The 21,688-nt window shown below is 39.9% G+C and overlaps 1 protein-coding gene across 1 annotated transcript in view; it reads left to right on the top strand.

Moving 5' to 3' along the window:
- Suz12 (SUZ12 polycomb repressive complex 2 subunit) overlaps positions 1-21,688 on the top strand; it is a 69,041-nt gene that overhangs the window by 22,149 nt on the left and 25,204 nt on the right. The window contains exons 6-8 of the mRNA XM_045159104.1: positions 7,837-7,922; positions 11,759-11,990; positions 14,023-14,116. Coding sequence (XP_045015039.1) covers positions 7,837-7,922; positions 11,759-11,990; positions 14,023-14,116 — 412 coding nt within the window. The remainder of the gene's footprint in view (positions 1-7,836; positions 7,923-11,758; positions 11,991-14,022; positions 14,117-21,688) is intronic.

The raw sequence follows: 21,688 nt of genomic DNA on the forward strand, positions 1-21,688 counted from the left end.
TTGGCTTTTCAAGGTAGGGTCTCACTCTGGGCTAGGCTGACCTGGAATTCATGATGTAGTCTCAGGGTGGTCTTGAATTCATGGCACTCCTCCTACCTCTGCCTCCCAAGTGCTGGGATTAAAACATGCACCACCATGCCCAGCTTGGTCTTTTTTTTTGTTTTTTTTTTTTTAAAGTAGAAATAACCATTACTGTTAATGGGATGTTACCACTCTGTTAGATACTACCCTATGAAAATTATGTATTTTCTGTTAGTTTTATTATCAAATGAAAGTATGGTGGGAAAAGGTAGAATTTTTGTTTTGTTTTGTTTGCTTTATTTAGAATGATGTGTGCCGATAGTGCCACATAGGCTGTGTAAACTGAATTACATAGAAAGGGAAAGAAGTAGAAAGATCGGATTCTTTTTAAAATCTTTTATTTATTTGTATGAGAGAGAGAGAGAGACAGAGATTTGTGCCCCACTTCATGCATTTTTTTTTTTTTTTTTATGTGAGTACTAAGGAATCAAACCTGGATTATTAGGGTTTGCACACAAGCACCTTACATGCTGAGTCTTTTCTCCCGCCCCAGAATTTTTTTTTTTTAAGAGTCTCACTATAGCTTTGCTGATCTGAAATTTACTATGTAGTCTCCTGGTGGCCTGGAACTCAGTCTTCCTACCTCTGCGTCCTGAGTGGTGGGATTAACGTCGTGCACTACCATGCCTGGCTTTGCTTTCCTTTTTATTTTTTATTTTTTGTCATTCTTGCTCAGTGGCCATGGTAATCTGTATTGTTCCAATTTTAGTATATGTACTTGTACATATATATATGTATATACACACACACACACACACACACACACACACACACACACATATTCAAATATTTTTATCTATTTATTTACAGAGGAAAGAAGTAGAGGCAGGCAGAGAGAGAGAGAGAATGGGCGCACCAGGGCCGTTAGCCACTGCAAATGAACTCCAGATGCATGTGCCACCTTGTGCATCTGGCTTCCATGGATCCTAGGCAATCGAACCAGGGTCCATAGGCTTCACAGGCAAATTTTTTTTTTTTTTAAAATTTTTTATTTATTTATTTGAGAGCGACAGACACAGAGAGAAAGACAGATAGAGGGAGAGAGAGAATGGGCGCGCCAGGGCTTCCAGCCTCTGCAAACGAACTCCAGACGCGTGCGCCCCCTTGTGCATCTGGCTAACGTGGGACCTGGGGAACTGAGCCTCGAACCGGGGTCCTTAGGCTTCACAGGCAAGCGCTTAACCGCTAAGCCATCTCTCCAGCCCTTTTTTTTTTTAATTTATTTGAGAGCGACAGACACAGAGAGAAAGACAGATAGAGGGAGAGAGAATGGGCGCGCCAGGGCTTCCAGCCTCTGCAAACCAACTCCAGACGCAAAAATTATTTTATTAAAATTATTTTAGAGAGGGAGGGAGAGAATTGCCGTGCCAGGGCCTCAGCCACTATTTTTGAACTCCAGACTTTTTTTTTTTTTGCTACTTATAAGGCAAGTGCGGCCTTGCACTTACCTCATCTTTGTGTCTGGCTTACGTGGGATCTGGAGAGGAGAACATGATGCCTTAACTGCTAAGCCATCTCTCCAGCCTAGTATACGTTGTGCTGAAGTGAGCAGTCTTTTTGTTGTTGTTTTGGTCCAGAGTTTAAAAAAAACTGCTGGGCATGGTAGCACACACCTTTAATCCCAGTACTTGGAAGTTAGAGGTGGGAGGACCACTGTCAGTTCAATGCTACCCTGGAGACTTCATAGTGAATTCCAGGTCAGCCTGGGCTAGAGCGAGACCCTACCTCGAAAAACAACAACAACAAAAACATTTATTTGAGAGAAAGAGGCAGACACAAAGAGAGAATGGGTGTGACAGGCCTCTACCCACTGCAAATAAACTCCAGACACATGTGTCACTTTGTACAGCTGGTTTCCATGGGTACTGGAAAATCCAAACTGTATCTTTAGGCTTCACAGGCAGGCTCCTTAACTACTAAGCTACCTATCCAGCTCCAGAATTGTTTTTACTTATCCATCTTAAATATGTAAATACATCTTTTTGTCATGCAATGTAATATAATTATTTGACCCATGTAATGATGGTTTTCCTTGGTATTGTTTATTAAGAAAAAAGTTTAAGAAGGTGTGTATGTTAGCTTAGTAGAGTGCTTTCCTAACATGGCAGTGGGATCCTAGTTTCAATCTTCAGCACTGTAACAACAAGGGGATTAATGAACTAGCTATAGGAGTACAGTTTGATAAGTAATTCATGTTTTTATGCTGAAAACTTAAAATCTGACATGTACTAATGCTTTTAGTCTTTGCCTTGGATCTAGCCCTTTTTTATGTAGAAGTAATCTGAATTCCATTTGTTTTTCTTCCTCAATTATTTATAATTGTCTACTCGAATCTTTACTTTTTTAACACCTATATTTGGTTTTCTAACATGTGTATTTGAGTACTTCAGAAGGTATAATTTCACATTTATAGCTTCAATATTTCAGTTTCCAGGAACTTGCTTAAGTCATAGATTATTAGTAAAATTATCTTTGGAAAGCAGTCTGTTCAAACTTTTCTCTGTATATGACAAAATGGTAAGATGTAGTTTTAAAATACCATTTATTCATTTGAGGAAGAGAGAGTGAATAGGCATGCCAGGGCTTCTAGGTGCTGCAAATAAACTCCAGCTTCATGTGCCACTTTGCATCTGGCTTACATGAGACCTGGGAATTGATCCTGGTCCTTTGGTTTTATAGGCAGTCCTTAACTGCTAAACCATCTCCAGCCCAAGATGTTGTTTTAAACTTGTTCAAATTAATGTTTTTTCTTATTCTTACTAAAATGAGAAAAACTGTTGGTAGTTCTGTTTGTGGACAGTAATTTCTTATAAACTAGTGGATATTTGAAAGAATTAGGGAAAAAATGGACATTACATCTCCTTCATATTCAAGGTACAGTTCTAGTTTTTTGTTCTAGTTGACAAAATATTTTTGAGAAATCAGAATAGAAAATGAACATCATGAACCTTAAAATTGATTTTACATTGAGGCTCACACCTTAATCACAGCACTGGTGAGACTGAGGTAGGAATTGTAGTGAGTTCAGGGCCAGCCTGGGCTAAAGTCGGTCAGTTCCTGCCTTATAAAACAAAAAAATAATTATAATACCTGGAGAGATGACACAACTGATAAAAGTACTTGCTATGAGGACCTGACTGGTAATTCTTAGCCCCCATGCACACTGCTGGGTATGATGGTTCAGGCCAGGCACCCACTACCAGCAAGAGAGTCAGATCCTCAGAGTAAGGTGGCTCACTAGACTAGCCAAATTGGTGAGTACTAGGTTCAGTAAGAAATCTAGTCACCATAATGAGGTGGAAAACAATAGGAGATAATTGATGTCAACCTTTGGCCTCTACAGTCACATACATATGCACATCCCCTCCCCCATGCACACATGAATACCACAGAGTCAGGAAGGATGGGAGAGAGGAGAGAAGAGAAGGGAAGAAAGAAAGGATGAGGGAAAGAAGAGAGGAGAGAGTGATCCCTAGCATCACTGGGTGTGTTGGCACACTTTTGTAATCTCAGCACTTTTTTATGCTGAAGTAGGAGGATCAGGAGTTCAAGGTAATCCTTTTCTGTACAGCTTGGTTGAAGCTATAATGGGTTATAGGCGTCTCTGTCTCAAAAGAAATAGCCCTTATCTAATTTTTATTTTTTTTTAAATTATTTATTTATTTATTTGAGAGCTACAGACACAGAAAGACAGATAGAGGGAGAGAGAGAGAATGGGCGCGCCAGGGCTTCCAGCCTCTGCAAACGAACTCCAGACGCGTGCGCCCCCTTGTGCATCTGGCTAACGTGGGACCTGGGGAACCGAGCCTCGAACCGGGGTCCTTAGGCTTCACAGGCAAGTGCTTAACCGCTAAGCCATCTCTCCAGCCCCCTTATCTAATTTTTTGATGGTATAGGGTCTCACTGTAGCCCAAACTTACCTGGAATTCTGTAATTCTGGACTCGAATTTAGTGATTAAATATTTAGATTTGAACTGTTAACACTTTTTTATCCCCAAGGTAGGATCTGGCTCTAGTCCAGGTTGACCTGTACTCTGTAGTCTCAGGGTGGCCTCAATCTAAGGCAATCCTTCTGCCTCCGGGGTGATGGGATTAATAAAGGCGTGCACCACCACGCCCGCCTCGTAATACTTCTTGAATTTTATTTATTTATTTATGAGTGAGAGAGGTCTCTTAGGTGTGTAACTCTGTTGCAAACAAACTGCAGGTGCATGTGCCATTTTGCATCTGGCTTTACATTGGTACTGGGACATTGAATCAGGTCAGGCAGATTTTGTAAGCAAGCCTTTTAAATACTGAACTGTATTCCAAGTCCACCTTTGGGATTTTATTTTATTATTTATTTATTTATTTAAATGTATTTATTTTTAGTTTTTCAAGGTAGGATCTCACTCTGGCCCAGGCTGACCTGGAATCACTATGGAGTCTCAGGATGGCCTTGAGCTCATGGCAGTCCTCCTACCTCTGCCTCCCGAGTGCTGGGATTAAAGGCGTGCACCAGGAGTTCAAGGCCACCCTGAGGCTCCATAGTGAATTCCAGGTCAACCTGGGCTAGAGAGACCCTGCCTCAAAAAAAACACCAAAATATACATATACATATACATATTATTATTTATCTATTTGTGAGGGAGAGAAAAGAGACAGAATGGGTTGCCAGGGCCTCCAGCTGCTGCAAATGAACTTCAGACTAATGCACCACTTGATCTGTTTTATGTGGGTCCTGGGGAGTCAATCTGGGCTCTTTAGCTTTGTAGGCAAGGCTTTAACCACTAAGACAGCTCTCCAGCCCAGCCTTTGGAATTTTAAAGATAGGTAAGTTATATAGTAGTCTAGACCTTGACTTGAAAAGCTTCAGTATTCCAAGGGATTTTTTGTAGGTAGTAAGTAATAGCTAGTTTTATCTATCTTTTTTTTTTTTTTTTTTCTCATTTTTCAAGGTAGGATTTCACTCTAGCCCAGGCTGACCTGGATTCATCTCTTCTTCCAAGTGCTGGGATTAAAGGCGTGGGCCAACACACCCTGCTTATCTATCCCTGTTTTTATTGACAGCCTCATATACACAATATACCATGATCATGATGCCCTCCTGCCACACTCCTCTTTTTATTTTATTTTTTTCCATTGGGGGTGTGCACTTGTTATGCATACATGTGGGGGCCAGATGTTAACGTGTTTCTCAATCACTCTTCAAATTTTATTTGTGTGTATGTGTGTCTGCTACAAATGAGCTCCAGACCCATGTATCACTTTTTTGCACCTAGCTTTATGTTCTACTGGGGAATTGAACCTAAGTTGATGGTTTTGTAAACAAGTTCCTTTAAATGCTGAATCTTCTCACTGGATCTATTCATCATCATCATCTTTTTTTTACCCCATTCTTTATGTACTTGGGAGCTGAAAGATACAGAGAGAGAGAGGGAAAGAATGATACACCATGGCCTTTGCAAATGAACACCAGATGCATGTACCATTTTGGGCATCTGGCTTTACATAGGTATTATGAATTGGAATTGAACCTAGGTCATTAGACTTTGCAGTCAAGCACCCTAACTGCTGAGCTCTCTCTCTAGCCTCTCTTCATCATATTAAAAAAAAAAAATTTGTTTATTTGCATGCAAAGTGAGACAGGAGGGAGAGAGAATTGGTACACCAGAACCTACAGCTATAGTAAACAAATTCTTTCTTTCCTTTTTGGATTTTCAAGGTAGGGTCTCACTCTAGCTCAGGCTGATCTGGAATTCACTATGTAGTCTCAGGGTGGCCTTGAATTCAAGGTGATCCTCCTACCTCTTCCTCCCAAGTGCTGGGATTAAGGCATGCATCACCACTCCCTGTTTTGTATTTTACTTTATTTTGGGCCTTGTGGAGTTCAGCCTCCAGATTTGTATTTATTTTATATGTCCTTGAACTCCTGATCCTTGTGCCTGTGCCTCCTAAATGCAGGGTGATAAGCACACCCTGCTAAATGTATGTTAAGTGAACTTTCTTAACTGACAAAGCATGTCTCCAGCCCTTATGTAAATTTTCTAATAATTGATTTTACTTTGTGCTGGGGAATCAAACCTGGGCTGTCTAAGCACCTTTATCCACTGAGTCATCTCTCCAGTTCCTAATAATAATATTTAAGTAGACAGAAAAAGCATTTATTAAAATGTTCATTCATGCTTCTTGCCAAGTTCTAACTGCATTTATCATTTATTTTTAAAGTATTTATTTATTAGAGGCACAGAGAAAGAGTAAGAATGGGCATGGCAGGGCCTCTATCCACTGCAAACCAACTCCAGATGCATGTTTCACTTTGTGCATCTGGCTTACGTGGGACCTGGAGAATTGAACCTAGGTCCTTAGGCTTTGCAGGCATGCGCCTTAACCACCAAGTAGTCTCTCCAACCCTTGTCAGTTATTTTGTTAAAAGAAATTTATCCGTTTTGGGTGGGGGGGGTCAGATAGAGGATAGAGGGCCTCTAGCCACTGCAAATGAACTCCAGACACATGTACACCCTTGAGCATCTTGCTTACGTGTATATTGGAGAACTGAACCTAGGTCCTTAAGCTTTGCAGGCCAACGCCTTAACTGCTAAGGCATCTCTGCAGCCCCAAAGTTAGTTACTTTTTTAAAAAAAGTATTTTTTTATTTATTTAGTAACTTACTTGAGAAAGGGGCAAACAGAGAGAGAGAGAGTGTGTGTGTATGATTGTGCTAGGGCTTCTAGCTGCTCTAGACCATACTGATTTGGAATTCTAGTCTCAGAGTGGCGATCCTCTTAGCTCTGCCCCTCCCTCCAACCCCGTGCAGGGATTAAAGGTGTGTACCACCACACCCTGATATTTATTTATTTGAAAGAAAAAGAATGGCAACCTAGGTTCTCCAGAAGCCACAAAATGAACTCCACATGCATCTACCACCTTGTGCATCTAGCTCATGTGTGTCCTGGTGAATTGAAGCTGAGTCCTTTGGTTTTGCAGGCAAATGCCTTAACCGCTAAGCCATCTCTCTCTCTCTCTCTCTCTTTTTTTTTTTTTTGAGTGGGGTTTCACTCTAGTCCAGGCTGTAATCAAAACATACCAGGGGCTGGAGCGATGGCTCATCTGTTAAGTGCTTGCCTATGAAGCCTAAGGACCCCAATTTAAGGCTCCATTCCCCAGGACCCACTTAGCGAGATGCACAAGGGGGCACACGTGTCTGGAGTTCATTTGCAGTGGCTGGAAGCCCTAGCGTGCCCATTCTCTCTCTCTCTATCTGCCTCTTTCTCTCTGTCACTCTCAAATAAATAACTAAAAATAAACAAAAAATTTTTTTAAAAAACGTATCAGGCTGGGCATGGTGGTGCATGCCTTTATACCCAGTATTTGGGAGGCAGAGGTATGAGGATCACCATAAGTTTGAGGCTACCCTGAAACTATATAGTGAATTCCAAGTCAGCCTGGGCTAATGTGAAACCCTACCTCAAAAAAAAAAGGAGCCGGGCATGGTGGCACATGCTTTTAATCCTAGCACTCGGGAGGCAGAGATAGGAGAATGCCTGTGAGTTCGAGGCCACCCTGAGACTCCATAGTGAATTCCAGGTCAGCCTGGGCTAGAGTGAGACCCTACCTCGAAAAACCAAAATTAAAAAAAAAAAAAAGAAGAAGAAGAAGAAACAGAAGAAAAAAGAAAGAAAAAAACCAGTCTTTACTCAAGATTACAAGTATTTTTAGGAATTTTGCGTTTTAATTTTTAAAAGTTGGTTTTAAGGCATTGACTTTTCTATTTAGATAAACCATCACAAAATTCAGAAAATGAACAAAATTCTGTTACCCTGGAAGTCCTGCTTGTGAAAGTTTGCCACAAAAAAAGAAAGGTAACGTATAAAATGATATTGGTAAATTGCATGTAATATTTTTCATTGAACATTTTTTCTATATACTATTATGTTTTGTTTTTTTTTTTTATATGCAAGCAGGAAGAGATAGAAGAGACAGAGAGAATAGGTGCACCAGGGCCTGCAGCTGCTACAAACTAACTCAGTTGTACGCACCTCTTTATACATCTTGGCTTTATGTGGATTCTGGGGAACTGGACCTGGGTTGTTAGGCTTTGCAAGCAAGCGCCTACCCTTTAATACAACTTTTTTAAAAAATTTTTTTTTGTTTATTTATTTATTTATTTGAGAGTGACAGAGAGGAGGAGGAGGAGAGAGAGACTGAGAGAGAGAGAGAGAGAATGGGCACGCCAGGGCTTCCAGCCACTGCAAACGAACTCCAGACGCGTGTGCCCCCTTGTGCATCTGGCTAATGTGGGTCCTGGGGAATTGAGCCTCGAACCGGGGTCCTTAGGCTTCACAGGCAAGCGCTTAACTGCTAAGCCATCTGTCCAGCCCTAATTCCTTAGGCTTCACAGGCAAGCGCTTAACCGCTAAGCCATCTCTCCAGCCCTAATAAAACTTTTTTATTAAGTTATTTTTTAAAACATTTATTTATTTGCAAGTAGAGAGAGATAGAAGATAGACAGAATGGCCACACCAGGATCTCCAACCCCTGTAAATGAACTCCAAATGCATGTACCACCTTTTGCACATCTGGCTTTATATGGGCACTGGGGAATCGAACTCCATTCATTAGCATTCACAGGCAAGTGCCTTAACTGCTAAGCCATCTCTTCAGCCTCCTTTTATACAATATTTATTTATTTATTTATTTATTTATTTTTGATTTTTTGAGGTAGGGTCTCACTGTGGTCCAGGCTGACCTGGAATTAACTCTGTAGTCTCAGGGTGGCCTCGAACTCTTGGCAATCCTCCTACCTCTGCCTCCCGAGTGCTGGGATTAAAGGCATGCGCCACCACGCCCGGCCTTTTATACAATTTTAAGTCAGTTTAACAACCTCAGAAATTATGAAATAATTTGCTCACAATATTCAACACATAACCTTTTTGCCACATTCTTTTTTCCAAATATGTATGTTTTTACAAAATTTTATTCATTTGAATCAAAGGAACAAACTCTGGTCTTAGGACATGAGTTCTGCTTAATCATTATCTTCTGTCAGCTATTAGTATTTGTTAAAAATTTAAATAGGCAAAAGCACAAAAACAAACCAAAAAATTTAAATAGAGACTTAATTTTTTTATCCCAAAAGGTTATTTCTCATCACATTGTTCTGAGGCAAAGAAATTGTGTTCTTACCCTACATGGTGGTGCACACATTTAATCTCAGCACTTAGGAGGCACAGGTAGGAGGATCACTGTGAGTTTGAGGGTATCCTGAGACTACATAGTGAATTCCAGGTCAGCATGGACTACAGCAAGATACTACCTCAAAAAAACCAAGGGGGAAAAAAAGAATGCAATTGTATTCATAGCATTATCAGCCATTAAGTTATTAATATATTTCTTCAATTTCTTGCTTTTTCCAGGTAGGGTCTCTCTCTAACTCAGGCTGACCTGGAATTCACTATGTAGTGTCAGGGTGGTCTCAAGCTCAGGTTGGTCCTCCTACCTCTGCTTTGTGAATTAAAGGTGTATACCACCACATCCAGTTTTATTTCTTCACATTTTATTTAGAGGATTAAATTATTTCATTGTAGAAATAAACAGTATAATGGCTAAGTTTCCTGAGCAACCCACCTAAGCTAACATATTTACATACTTGAGTAGCACTAAGTCCTTGAGTCTGCATTTTTCTTTTTGGTTTTTCAGTGTAGGGTCTTTCTTTTTAATTTATTTGAGAGAACGTGAGAGAAGAGGCAGAGAGAGAGTGAGAATGGGCGTGCCAGGGCCTCCAGCTTCTACAAACAAACTCCAGATGTATGTGTCACCTTGTACATCTGCCTTTTGTGGGTCTTGGGGAATTGAACTGAGGTTCTTTAGCTTTGCAGGCAAACACCTTAACTATTTAGCTATCCCTCAAGCACCAGGATAGGGTCTTTTTAATAAAGACAACTTGATTAATAATGCACACTGGATTAGAACAGGTGGTTTTTTTCCAATGAAGATATAAAAATACTTGATTATTAGTAAGTAAATGAGTAGGTTTTTGAGTGTTTGTTGTTTTTTTTTTTTTTCCCAATAGGTAGGTTTTCATTCTAGCATGGAACACACTCTAGTCCCAGTCTCCCAAGTGCTGGGGTTAACCTAGCTGCAAGTAAGCACTTTTAATCACAGAACCATCTCTCCAGCCCAGTAGCTACATTATTGATAGGCAGTGGGCTAGGTGTTATTACAGTAGTATAACTATGTATTTAAAATGTTTAAATTTGGCATGGTGGCACATGCCTTTGATCCAGAAATTGGGGAGGCAGAGGCAGGAGGATCGCTGGAAGGTCGAGGATACCCTGAGACTATATAGTTAATTCCAGGTAAACCTGGTGTAGAGTGAAACCCTACCTCAAAAAAACAAAAACTAAAACAAGTTAATGTAAACTTAGGAGGTATTACTACTTTCATCCAGCCATTTAATTTGTGACAAGTAATGTGAAAATTCTTCAAGATACATCTTTTATGAAAAAACAGTAAACACAAGTTTAGTATCCTATTTCTGTTTCAGAAACAAATAAGTAAACATCTTGAATACACGTAGCCAATGTTAATCATTTGTGAAATGTAAAACGTGGTATGGATGAATTTTCTTCTTTTTAAAATATTTATTTATTTGAGAGAGATTGAAGCAAATCAAGAGAATGACATGCCATGGCCTCCAGCCACTGCAAATGAATTCCAGATGCATGTATCCCCTGGTGTATCTGGGTACTGCGGAATCAAACCTGAGTTCTTAGGTTTTGCAAGCAAGCACCTTAATCACTAAGCCATCTCTCAAGCCTATTATCCTACATTTCTAATAGTCCATATTTTATTGTTATGTTAAAGTAGAAACATCAAGGAGAATGTTAAACTTAACATGAGTTTACCTACTTCAAGTGTGCTTTCTACTTTCATATTTTCTCTTAAAAAATATTTGTTTGTAAGGAGAGTAGGGGGATATGGAGGAAGAATGCGGGGCCTTGAGTCACTGCAAATGAACTCCAGATATATACACCACGTTGTGGATCTGGTTTTACATGGGTACTGGGGAATCATACCCAGGTCATTAGGCATTGCAACCAAGCATCTCTCTACAGCCCTCATGTTTGCTTTTTGATTTATTTTGTTGTCATTTTTATTTTTTTTCAAGGCAGGGTTCTCTATTTCAGACTGACCTAGAATTCACTATGTAATCTTAGGCTGGCCCTGAGCTCAAGGAGATCCTCCTACCTCTGCCTCCCGAGTGCTGGGATTAAAGGTGTGTGCCACCACGCCAGGCATCAACCCATTGTATTTTATTATTTATTTATTTGAGAGAGAATGAGAGGAGAGAATTGGTACACCAGGGCCTTGCACTCCAAACATAATTTGCCACTTGTGCACCTGGGTACTGTGGAATTGAACACAGGTGGTCATTTTGCAGCCAACCTGAGACTACATAGTAAATTCCTGGCTAGCCTGGGCTAGAGCAAGACTTTACCTCAAAACTAAAAAGTAACCAAAAAAAAAAAAAACCAACAACTAAAAACAAAAAAAGAGAAGTAGGATTATTTTAATAGGCTGCTATTTGGTAATCATGGCCCATACCATGTTTTTATAGTTGGGATTAGAAATAGAAGTTCTATTACAACATTGCTGCTTATATATAAATGTAATTTATTAATCTTTACCTTTGCAGGATGTAAGTTGTCCAATCAGGCAAGTTCCTACAGGTAAAAAGCAGGTGCCTTTGAATCCTGACCTCAATCAAACCAAACCAGGAAATTTCCCATCCCTTGCAGTTTCCAGTAATGAGTTCGAACCTAGTAACAGCCACATGGTGAAGTCTTACTCATTGCTATTTAGAGTGACTCGTCCAGGAAGAAGAGAATTTAATGGAATGATTAATGGAGAAACCAATGAAAATTTTGGTAATTTATATTTCAATAATTTTACTAGCTCATATCATCAGAGATTAATATTGTCAATGAAAATACTTGAAATAGTGTTTTTTCATAGTATTCAGAATTGTGTATAAAATAATCTCCTTTTGAGTTATTTTAAAACATTGATTTGAGGTTGGGCATATACATTTCTGCAATCCCTGTGCTTCAGCAGGAGGTGATGAGTTCAAGGCCATCCTGGGATAGCTATAGCAAGACTGACTTAAAAACAGAGTGTAGCTGGGCGTGGTGGTGCACACTTTTAATCCCAGCACTTTGGAGGCAGAGATAGGAGGAGGGTCCAGAGTTCAAGGCCACCTTGAAATTACATATTGAATTCCAGGTCAGCCTGAGCTAGCGTGAGACCCTACCTGGAAAAACCAAAAACAGACTAACAAAGAGTACATGCCTTACTCGTAGCACCGAGGAGGCTAAGTTTAAAGCTAGCCTGGGCTACAGAGTGTTAGCAGGAAAAAAAAAAAAGAAAACACATAAAACATTGTCTTTTCCAAAACTGGACAGACTTTTTATTATTATTATTTTGCTGTGTTAGATCATACCCAAGACCTAACATGTGCTAGAGGCCAACATTGAACATGTGCTTGCTTACTTTCTTTCCTCCTTTTTCCTCTTCCAACCTCCTCTCCCATCTCTCCCTGTTTCCTTGTCTGTCTGCCTTGCCTGCCTGCCTTCCTTCCTTCCTTTCTTTTTTTTTTTTTCTTTCTTTTAATACATTATTTTTTGGAGGGATGAAGGGAGCTAGACAGACAAAGAATGGATGCACCAGGGCCCATGGCTACTGCAAAGATGCCTGTGCCACCTTTTGCATCTGCTTACATGGGTACTGGGGGTTTGAACCTGGGTCATTAGGCTTCACAGGCAAGCACTTTAACTGCTAAGCCATCTCTCCAGCCCCCTTGTTTGTTCTTTATCCAGCTAAGATCTTGTTGTTCATGCTGGTCTCAAGATGGAGTTAAGTAAGATTTTCTTGTGTCAGCCTCCCATGAATTGGAACTATATAGGTTTATACCACTTATGCATTTTGAACATTAGTAATTTATTTTATTGGTCACTCTACCCATCCCTTTATCCTTTTAACAATTCTGAAGTAATAATTTAATATTGCAGGTGCTGTATATATAAAAATAAAACTTCAATATCCAACACTATATAAGAGGAATTATAACATAGCATAATAAGAGTTTAGTTATGAGATAAGTAATTGAAGTACAATAATACTGTAAAAGAGGCATATGTAAAATTCGGTGGAGAAGCATTTCAGGAAAAATAGTCTGAGTTTTGAAGTTCTTGTAATGGATTTGGGAGAGAAAATCATATGAGCCAGGCATGGTGGTACACACCTTTAACCCCAATACTCTGGAGGCAGAAGTAGGAGGATTGCTGTGAGTTTGAGGCCACCCCGAGACTACATAGTGAATCCAGGTCAGCCTAGATTAGAGAGAGAATCTACCTTGACAAACCAAAAACATTTTAAAAAGTTCATACAAATAAATTAGTATTTGCATAAATGTGAGGTTATTTTCAATATATGTCAAAACAAGCTGGGCATGGTGGCACATGCCTTTAATCCCAGCACTCAGGAGACAGATGTAGGAGGATTGTCATGAATTCTAAGCTACCCTGAATTCCATGTCAGCCTGGGCTAGAATAAAACACTACCCCGGAAAACCAAAAAAAAAAAAAAAAAAAAAAAAGTTAGAACATAAGGACAAGCCCAGCTTGGCAATGAAGGTTTATAATCCTAGCTTGCAGGATTCTGAGGCAGAAGACTCGGCTGGGCTACATTGTGAAATCATGTCTCAGAAAAAGAAAGATACATACATATGATAAAGACACAAAGTTGGAAATGTGACCTAAATATATTTCACCTTTATTTTAAATTTTGCTTCATTTGAGGTGTTAGCATGTTGTTATATTATAACATTATAAATACCTGTATATTTATAATTATTACTTTTGTTTGACTGTTTGATTCATGAGACATGTTTATTGAATTCAGATGTCAATGAAGAGCTTCCAGCCAGAAGAAAACGAAACCGTGAAGATGGGGAAAAGACATTTGTTGCACAAATGACAGTATTTGATAAAAACAGGTAATGTTAATGGAAAAGTAAGGCTTTCATAATATTTTCTAAATGTTTCCATCCTGACGCAGAGTATAATGATATTGTTTTATTTTGTGGTTTTTTTCTAATGAATGGAAAAACAAACTTACAAACTGAATTTTCCTTTTTCTCTTGAGAAGGCAATAAGCACATTGAGAAACTCTTGACTAGTTAAAATTGTTTATTAGGCAAGTACTTTCTGAGTTTGTGTTCTTTAACACGTTCTTCATATTGAGGAAGGAAAAAGTCCCTGTCCTTACGTAGTTTAAGCTCTAACGTTAAAGATCTAGGTGACTTCATAAAAATATCAGCAATTAAAAAAAGAAAGAAAAGGTGGTACACACCTTTAGTTCCGACAGAGGTAAGATCCCTTTGAGTTCCAGGCTAGCCTGACACTACATTGTGAATTCCAAGTCAGCCTGGCCTAGAGCAAGACCCTACTCAAAAAATAAAAACAAGGGCTGGAGAGATGGCTTAACGGTTAAGCGCTTGCCTGTGAAGCCTAAGAACCCTGGTTCGAGGCTCGATTTCCTAGGACCCATGTTAGCCAGATGCATAAGAGGGTGCATACGTCTGGAGTTCATTTGCAGTGGCTGGAGGCCCTGATGCACCCATTCTCATTCCCTCTCTCTGCCTCTTTGTGGCTCTCAAATAAATAAATAAAAATAAGTTTAAAAAATCATTTTAAAACAACAACAAAAAGAAGTTGGGGGCTGGGGAGATGGCTTAGTGGTTAAGGCACTTGCCTGTGTAGTCCAAGGATCCAGCTTCAATTCTCCATGTCCCACGTAAGCCAGATGCACAAGGTGGCACATTTGCAGTGGCTAGGGGCTCTAGTGTGCCCATTCTCTCTGTCACAAATAAATAAAAATAAAAACTTCAAAAAAGGTAAGTTAGGGCTGGAGAGATGGCGTAGCGGTTAAGCGCTTGCCTGTGATGCCTAAGGACCCCGGTTCGAGGCTTGGTTCCCCAGGTCCCACGTTAGCCAGATGCACAAGGGGGCGCACGCGTCTGGAGTTCGTTTGCAGAGGCTGGAAGCCCTGGCGCGCCCATTCTCTCTCTCTCCCTCTATCTGTCTTTCTCTCTGTGTCTGTCGCTCTCAAATAAATAAATAAATAAATTAAAAAAAAAAAAGGTAAGTTAATGGCAAGTCATGATAAGTAAGGGCTGTGAAGAAAGAGAACATAGATCGTTACTTTTTAATAGAAGAAGTAATATTTGGGCAGAGACCTATAAGAAATGGCTTCTCTGCAGATCTTAGGGTTATGTATTAAAGCTAATGAAGCAAATTGTAAACAATCCTTGGGTGATGAAATATAAATTTGTTATAGGGTAGCAAGGAATCCCAGGTGTTACTTACTATATGTACACCCAGCATTTTTATGTGGGTTCTGGGGTTTGAACTCAGGACTTACTTGTAAGGCAAGCATTTTACATACTGAGTTATTCCACTAGCTGCCTGTCTTCCCCCCCCACACACACACACACCTCACATGTAGTGAGTATACTCCTGGTATGAAATAACTGTTGCTTTTAATTTTAGTTGTTTTTGGCTTTTCAAGGTAGGGTCTCACTCTAGCCCAGGGTGACTTGGAACTCACTATGTATTCTCTGGGTGGCCTCGAACTCAAAGCGATCCTCCTACCCTCTGCCTCCCAAGGCATGTGCCACCATCCCTGGCTCAGTGCTGCTTTTATTTTAATGAAAAAAAATTTTTTTAATTCTTTTTAATTTTTATTTATGAGCAAGAGAATGGTCATGCCAGGATCTCTACTCACTGTAAATGAACTCCACATGCATGTGTCACCTTGTACATCTGGTTTACATGGATCCTGGGGAATTGAACCTTGGTTCTTTGGCTTTGCAGGCAAGTATAATCACTAATCATCTCTTCAGCCCCCATTTTTTCTTTTCTTTCTTTTTTCAGTTTTTCAAGCAGGGTTTCACTCTGGTCCTGAATGACCTGGAATCACTATGTAGTCTCAGGTTGGCCTCAAACTTTCAGTGATCTTCCTGCCTCTCTCTGCTTCCCAAGTGCTGGGATTAAAGGCATGTGTCACCACTCCTTGCTCCCCATTTTCTTTTTTTGTTTGCTTTTTCAAGGTAGTGTCTTGCTGTAGCCAAGGCTGATCTGGAACTCTCTAGGCTAGCTGCAAATTCACAGAGACCCTCCTATAACTACTATACCTAACAGAACATATAGTATATGTAAAGGAATTGACTCTATTGTATTAGAGTTTTGTTTTGTTTTGTTTTGTTTTTCCAGTTTGGGTTTCACTCTAGTCCAGGCTGACCTGGAATTCACTTAGTAGTCTCAGGGTGGCCTTGAACTCACAGTTATCCTCCTACTCTGCCCCCCCAGAGCTGGGATTAAAGGCATGGGCCACCACGCCCAGCCGAGTAGTTATTATTTTTTTAAATTTGTTTTTCAAGGTAGGATCTTGCCCAGGGTAGGTTTTGGTTTTAGTTTTGGTCTTTCAAGGTAGGGTCTCATTCTAGCTCAAGCTGACCTGGAATCCAGTACATTGTTTCAGGATGGGCTCAAATTCTAGATGATCCTCCTACCTTTGCCTCTTGAGTACTGGGATTTAAGGCATGCACCACCTTGCCCAGCTTTTTTTCAGTATTTTTATTGGGCTGGAGAGATTGTCTTCAAAGCCAAAGGACTTACGTAAGCCACATGCAAGAGGTGGTGCATGTGTGTGGAGTTTGTTTGCAGCGTCTAAAGGCCTGGGTGCCCAATCTCTTTCTCACACTGAGATAAATGAAAAAAAAAAAAAAAATTACATAATTTTTTTTTTTTTGGAGCAGAGAGAATAGATGTGTCAGGGCCTCTAGCCACTGCAAACAAACTCCCATCAAACTTGGGTCATTAGGCTCTGTAAGCAATTGCTTTAACCACTGAGCCTTCGCTCCAGCCCAGTTTCTTTCATTCATTCATTCATTCATTCGTTCATTTATTTGAGAGAGAGAAAAAGAGGCTGAGAGAATGACAGAATGGGCCAGAGCCTTCAGCCACTGCAAACAAACTCCAGACGCATGCGCCCCCTTGTGCATCTGGCTTACGTGGGTTTAGGGGAATAAAACTGAGGTCCTTAGGCTTTGCCATTTCTCTAGCCCCTGTCTCTGTTTGGTTTTTTTTTCAAGGTAGGGTCTTACTAACCCATGCTGACCTGGAATTCACTCCATAGTGTAAAGGTGGCTTTGAACTCAGGGTGAGCCTTCTACCCCTGCCTCTGGTGTGCATGACCACGCCCATCAAAATGGCACTTTCTTTTTTCTTTCTTTTTTTTTTTCAAGGTAGAGTCTCACTCTAGCCCAGGCTGACCTGAAATTCACTGTATAGTCTTAGGGTAGCCTTGACTGGAGGCAATCCTCTTACTTCTGCCTCCCAACTGTTGGGAATAAAGGCATGTGCCACCATGTCCGGCCAACCCTGTGTTTTTGTTTTGTTTGGGCTTTTTTTTTGGAGGCTACTTACCCATTGCTGTCCTCAAAACTCTTGGTCTTCTTGCCCGAGCCTCATGAATACTGAGATTATAGTCAAATGTCATCTTGCTCAGTTCTTACTATTTGTTTGGTTGCTTTTATTTAAAATTTTAACTTCTGTGTGTGCTGAGGGTTGAATGGTTGAACACAGTGCCTTGTGTTTGCTTTGTAAGCACTATACCACTGAGCTACATCCCTTGTCAGTGTTTGTTGGTGGTGGTGGTATATTTTAGTTGTGATCCCTCACCCTCTTCTTTAGATTGGTCCAGTCTCCTCCAAATTTGATGAGTTTGGGTTTTTTTTTTTCTTACTACTCAGATAGCATTTTTCTTAATTATGAGAGAGAGGGAGAGGAAAATAAAAATGAATTAAATTAAAATTTAAAAATGAATACATTATTATTTGTTTATTTATGAGAGAGAAAGGGAAAAGATGGACATTCAGCCACTACAAATGAACTCTAGACACTTGTACTACATCTGGCTTACATGGGTTCTGGGAAATCAAATCTGGGTTCCAAGGCTTTGCAGGCAAACACGTTTCTGCCTGCTAAGCCATCTCTCCAGCCTCTCTTCCATGTTTATCCTTTTTTTTTTTCGAGGTGGGTTCTTGCCCAAGATAACCAGGAATTCACTATGTAGTTTCAGGGTGGCCTTGAACTCATGGTGATTCTCCTACCTCTACCTCTAAGTGCTGGGATTAAAGATGCACCACCACACCCTCTCTCTTTTTTTTATGAAGAAAATGTCTCACTTCAAGTTTTTATCAGTATTGTTCATCCATATGGATTAACAGTTTCTATTTTTAGTTCATTTGTTTTAAATCTATACATGTTATTACTTTAGTGCTCAAGTTTGTTTATAAAAACTACCTCCAAGCAGAGCCTTTTATCATTTTTGCTTAGATTTTTCTTATTCAGAATCTCTATCTTTTTCCTAACTTTGCTTGAAAATTGCCAGCACTCAGGAGGCAGAGGTATGAGGATGACCGAGAGACTACAGAGTGAATTCCAGTCAGCCTGGGCTAGAGCAAGACCCTACCTCAAATACTCAAAAAGAAAAATTGCCTTTCTTTCTAGAGCCTTGATTACTTTTAGTAAAGGAATAGTATTTATGAACTAAGATATGCAGAGATGTTCAAAGTTGGTTTAAAAGTACTATGTTCTTGTCTTCTGAATAAATAACCTAATAAAATTCAAAAGCCATATGAAGAAATATGAAATACTGAGTCAAATAGATTTAAACTTTTGAGTTTAAAAAAGCTGCCTTAACCAAAGTGAAGCTTTAAAATTTTATTTTATTTATATTTACTTATTTGAGAGAAAGGGAGAAAGAGGCAGAGAAAGGGAGAGGGAGAGATTGAGCACTACAGAGCCTTCAGCCACTGCAAATAAACTCTAAACACACGCCACATTGTGCATCTGCCTTATGTGGCTCCTGGGTCCTTTGGCTTTCCAGGCAAGTTCCTTAAACGCTAAGCTAAATCTCTGGCCCCAGATCTAGTGGTTTAAGGCCAACCTGGGGAACATAGCAAGTACTATAAAGCACTTCATGTTTTGGTTAAACTCAAGTATAAAGATAAAATTAATGGGATAAGTAAAAGAGAGGATTTATTTCTTTATGAGAGAGAATGGGCATGCCAGAAGCTGTGGCTGCTGCAAATGAACTCCAGATGCATGCACCACCTTGTACATCTGGCTTTTGTGGGTCCTGGGTAATCGCATCTCGGTCCTTTGTCTTTGCAGGCAAACGCCTCCACCACTAAGCCATCTCTCCAGCCCAGGAGAATATTTTTGAGCTGATAAATTCTCATACTTTTAACGATGTGCAACTCAAAAAGACCACAACCCAGGCTTGGAGAGACTGGGCTAAGTAGTAAGACTCTTGTCTCAACAACAGCAAAACGAAACACAGCATTCTCTCCACAAAGTAGAAGCCAAAAAAATAAAGTCTAATAGATGGTTGGAACAAAGGATACAACAAAAATATCATTAAAAGGAACTGGGTATGGTGGCACATACCTTTAATCCCAGCTCTTGGAGGCAGAGGTAGGAGGATTACCACCTGTTTAAGGCCTCTCCTGAGCTAGTCAAAAAAAACATAAAAATAAAAAAAGTCATTAAGAGGAACATAGTGAATATTCCAGGTCAGCTTGGATCAGATAAGACATAAGAATTAAAACTACGCTAAGATGTCTTTTTTTTTTTTTCCTGCTTATCAGATTGACAGAAATCAAGAAAGTTGATAAGTTCAGCTTGGGCTAGAGTGAAAAACCCTACTTCAAAAAAAGAAAAGAAAAGAAAGTTGATAAAACACTGTTCATTGTGGGGGTAGGGAGAGAGGGAATTACCATGGGATATTTTTTTATAATCATGGAAAATGTTAATAAAAATTTAAAAATTAAAAAAAAACACTGTTCATGAGGCTATGGGGAAAATGCCTCATAGCTGTCAAATATACATCCAAAATATGGAATGTTTTATGGATGATTATGTAGTTAGGTAGAAACATGAGGGAAGTGCCTTTTAAACTTAGAGTCAAATGCTGTAACCGCTAAGCCATTTCTTCCCACTTCATGCACCTTTTAAATTTTAGTAGTACATGATTTTATTACTTACCAAATCAATTTTTACAAATTTTCTGGAGATATGGCTTACAGTCTTATGGCTGGAGAGATGTTACTATTATTTAGAAAGTTTCAGAAGTTTATTTGCAAGCAGAGACAGAGTATGGGTGCAACAGAACTTGACAATGGAAATGAATTCTAGAGGTATGCCCTGCTTTGTGCAACTGGCATTACATGGGTATTGGGGAATCAAAGTCGGTAGGCTTTAGAAACAAGTGTGTTTCACCACTGAGCCATCTCCCTAACTCTTAATATTTTTTTAAAGAAATAAATTGAATAATCGCAGGCATACTATGGAAACAGACTGAACTCGGGTGGTAAGCACCGGGAATACATAATTGTTAAATTTAAATTTTTTGGGGGGGGGGTTTCAAGGTAGGGTCTCACTCTGGCTCAGGCTGACCTGAACTTCACTCTGTAGTCTTAGAGTGGGCTCGAACTCTCAGCAATCCTCCTACCTCTGCCTCCTGAGTGCTGGGATTAAAGGCATGCGCCACCACGCCCAGCTAAATTTAAAATTTTTTATGGTGTTAAGAATCAAGCGTTAGCTGAGCATGATGGTGGACGCCTTTAATCCCAGCACTCGGGAGGCAGAGGTAGAAGATCGCTGTGAGTTGGAGGCCAGCCTGGGACTACATAGTGAGGTAGAGTTTTACTCAGCCTGGGCTAGAGTAAAACTCTACCTCAAAAAAACAAAACAAAACCAAAAAAAAAAAACAAACAAAAAAAACCCAGAATCAAATGTTAAAGATGTACTAGTTTCACTTGCTATGTCTCCTGCTTACTGTGTTTTTAAAGCAAGGTATTTTGGGTGTATACTTAAGTGTCTTCTGTAAACAGGGTAGCAGGGTTGAGGGCATAACATTGCTAGGAAGATTAAATGACCTATGCAAAGTTTTTCCTTTGTTACTCAAGATAGAAGAATGGTTTTTAGAGTAATGGTAAATATCAGTGTAGAATAAGCCAGGTGTGGTGGCAGGTCAGCCTGGACTACAGTGAGATCCTACCTCAAAAAACAAAAGTTAAGTGTAGAATAAATGCAGGAATCATACAACACATTAAATTATCCTGTATCGGGCTGGAGGCATAGATTAGCAGTTAAGGTGCTTGCCTGCAAAGCCAAAGGACCCAGGTTCGATTCCCCAGGACCCATGTTAGCCAAATGCATAAGGGGGCACATGCGTCTGGAATTCGTTTCCAGTGGCTGGAAGCCCTGGTGTGCCAATTCTCTCTCCCTCTCCCTTCCCCCCCTCGTTCTCAAATAAATTAATTAATTAATTAAAAAATTGTATGCATAGCCAGGTGTGGTGGTGCACGCCTTTAATCCCAGCACTCAGGAGGCAGAGGTAGGAGGATTGCTGTGAGTTTGAGACCACCTGGGACTACGTGTGAATCCCAGGTCAGCCTGGGCTAGAGTGAGACTAACTCAAACAAAACAAAATAACA

This window comes from Jaculus jaculus, chromosome 9 (assembly GCF_020740685.1).
Source record: "Jaculus jaculus isolate mJacJac1 chromosome 9, mJacJac1.mat.Y.cur, whole genome shotgun sequence".
NCBI classification, from domain to species: Eukaryota; Metazoa; Chordata; class Mammalia; order Rodentia; family Dipodidae; genus Jaculus; species Jaculus jaculus.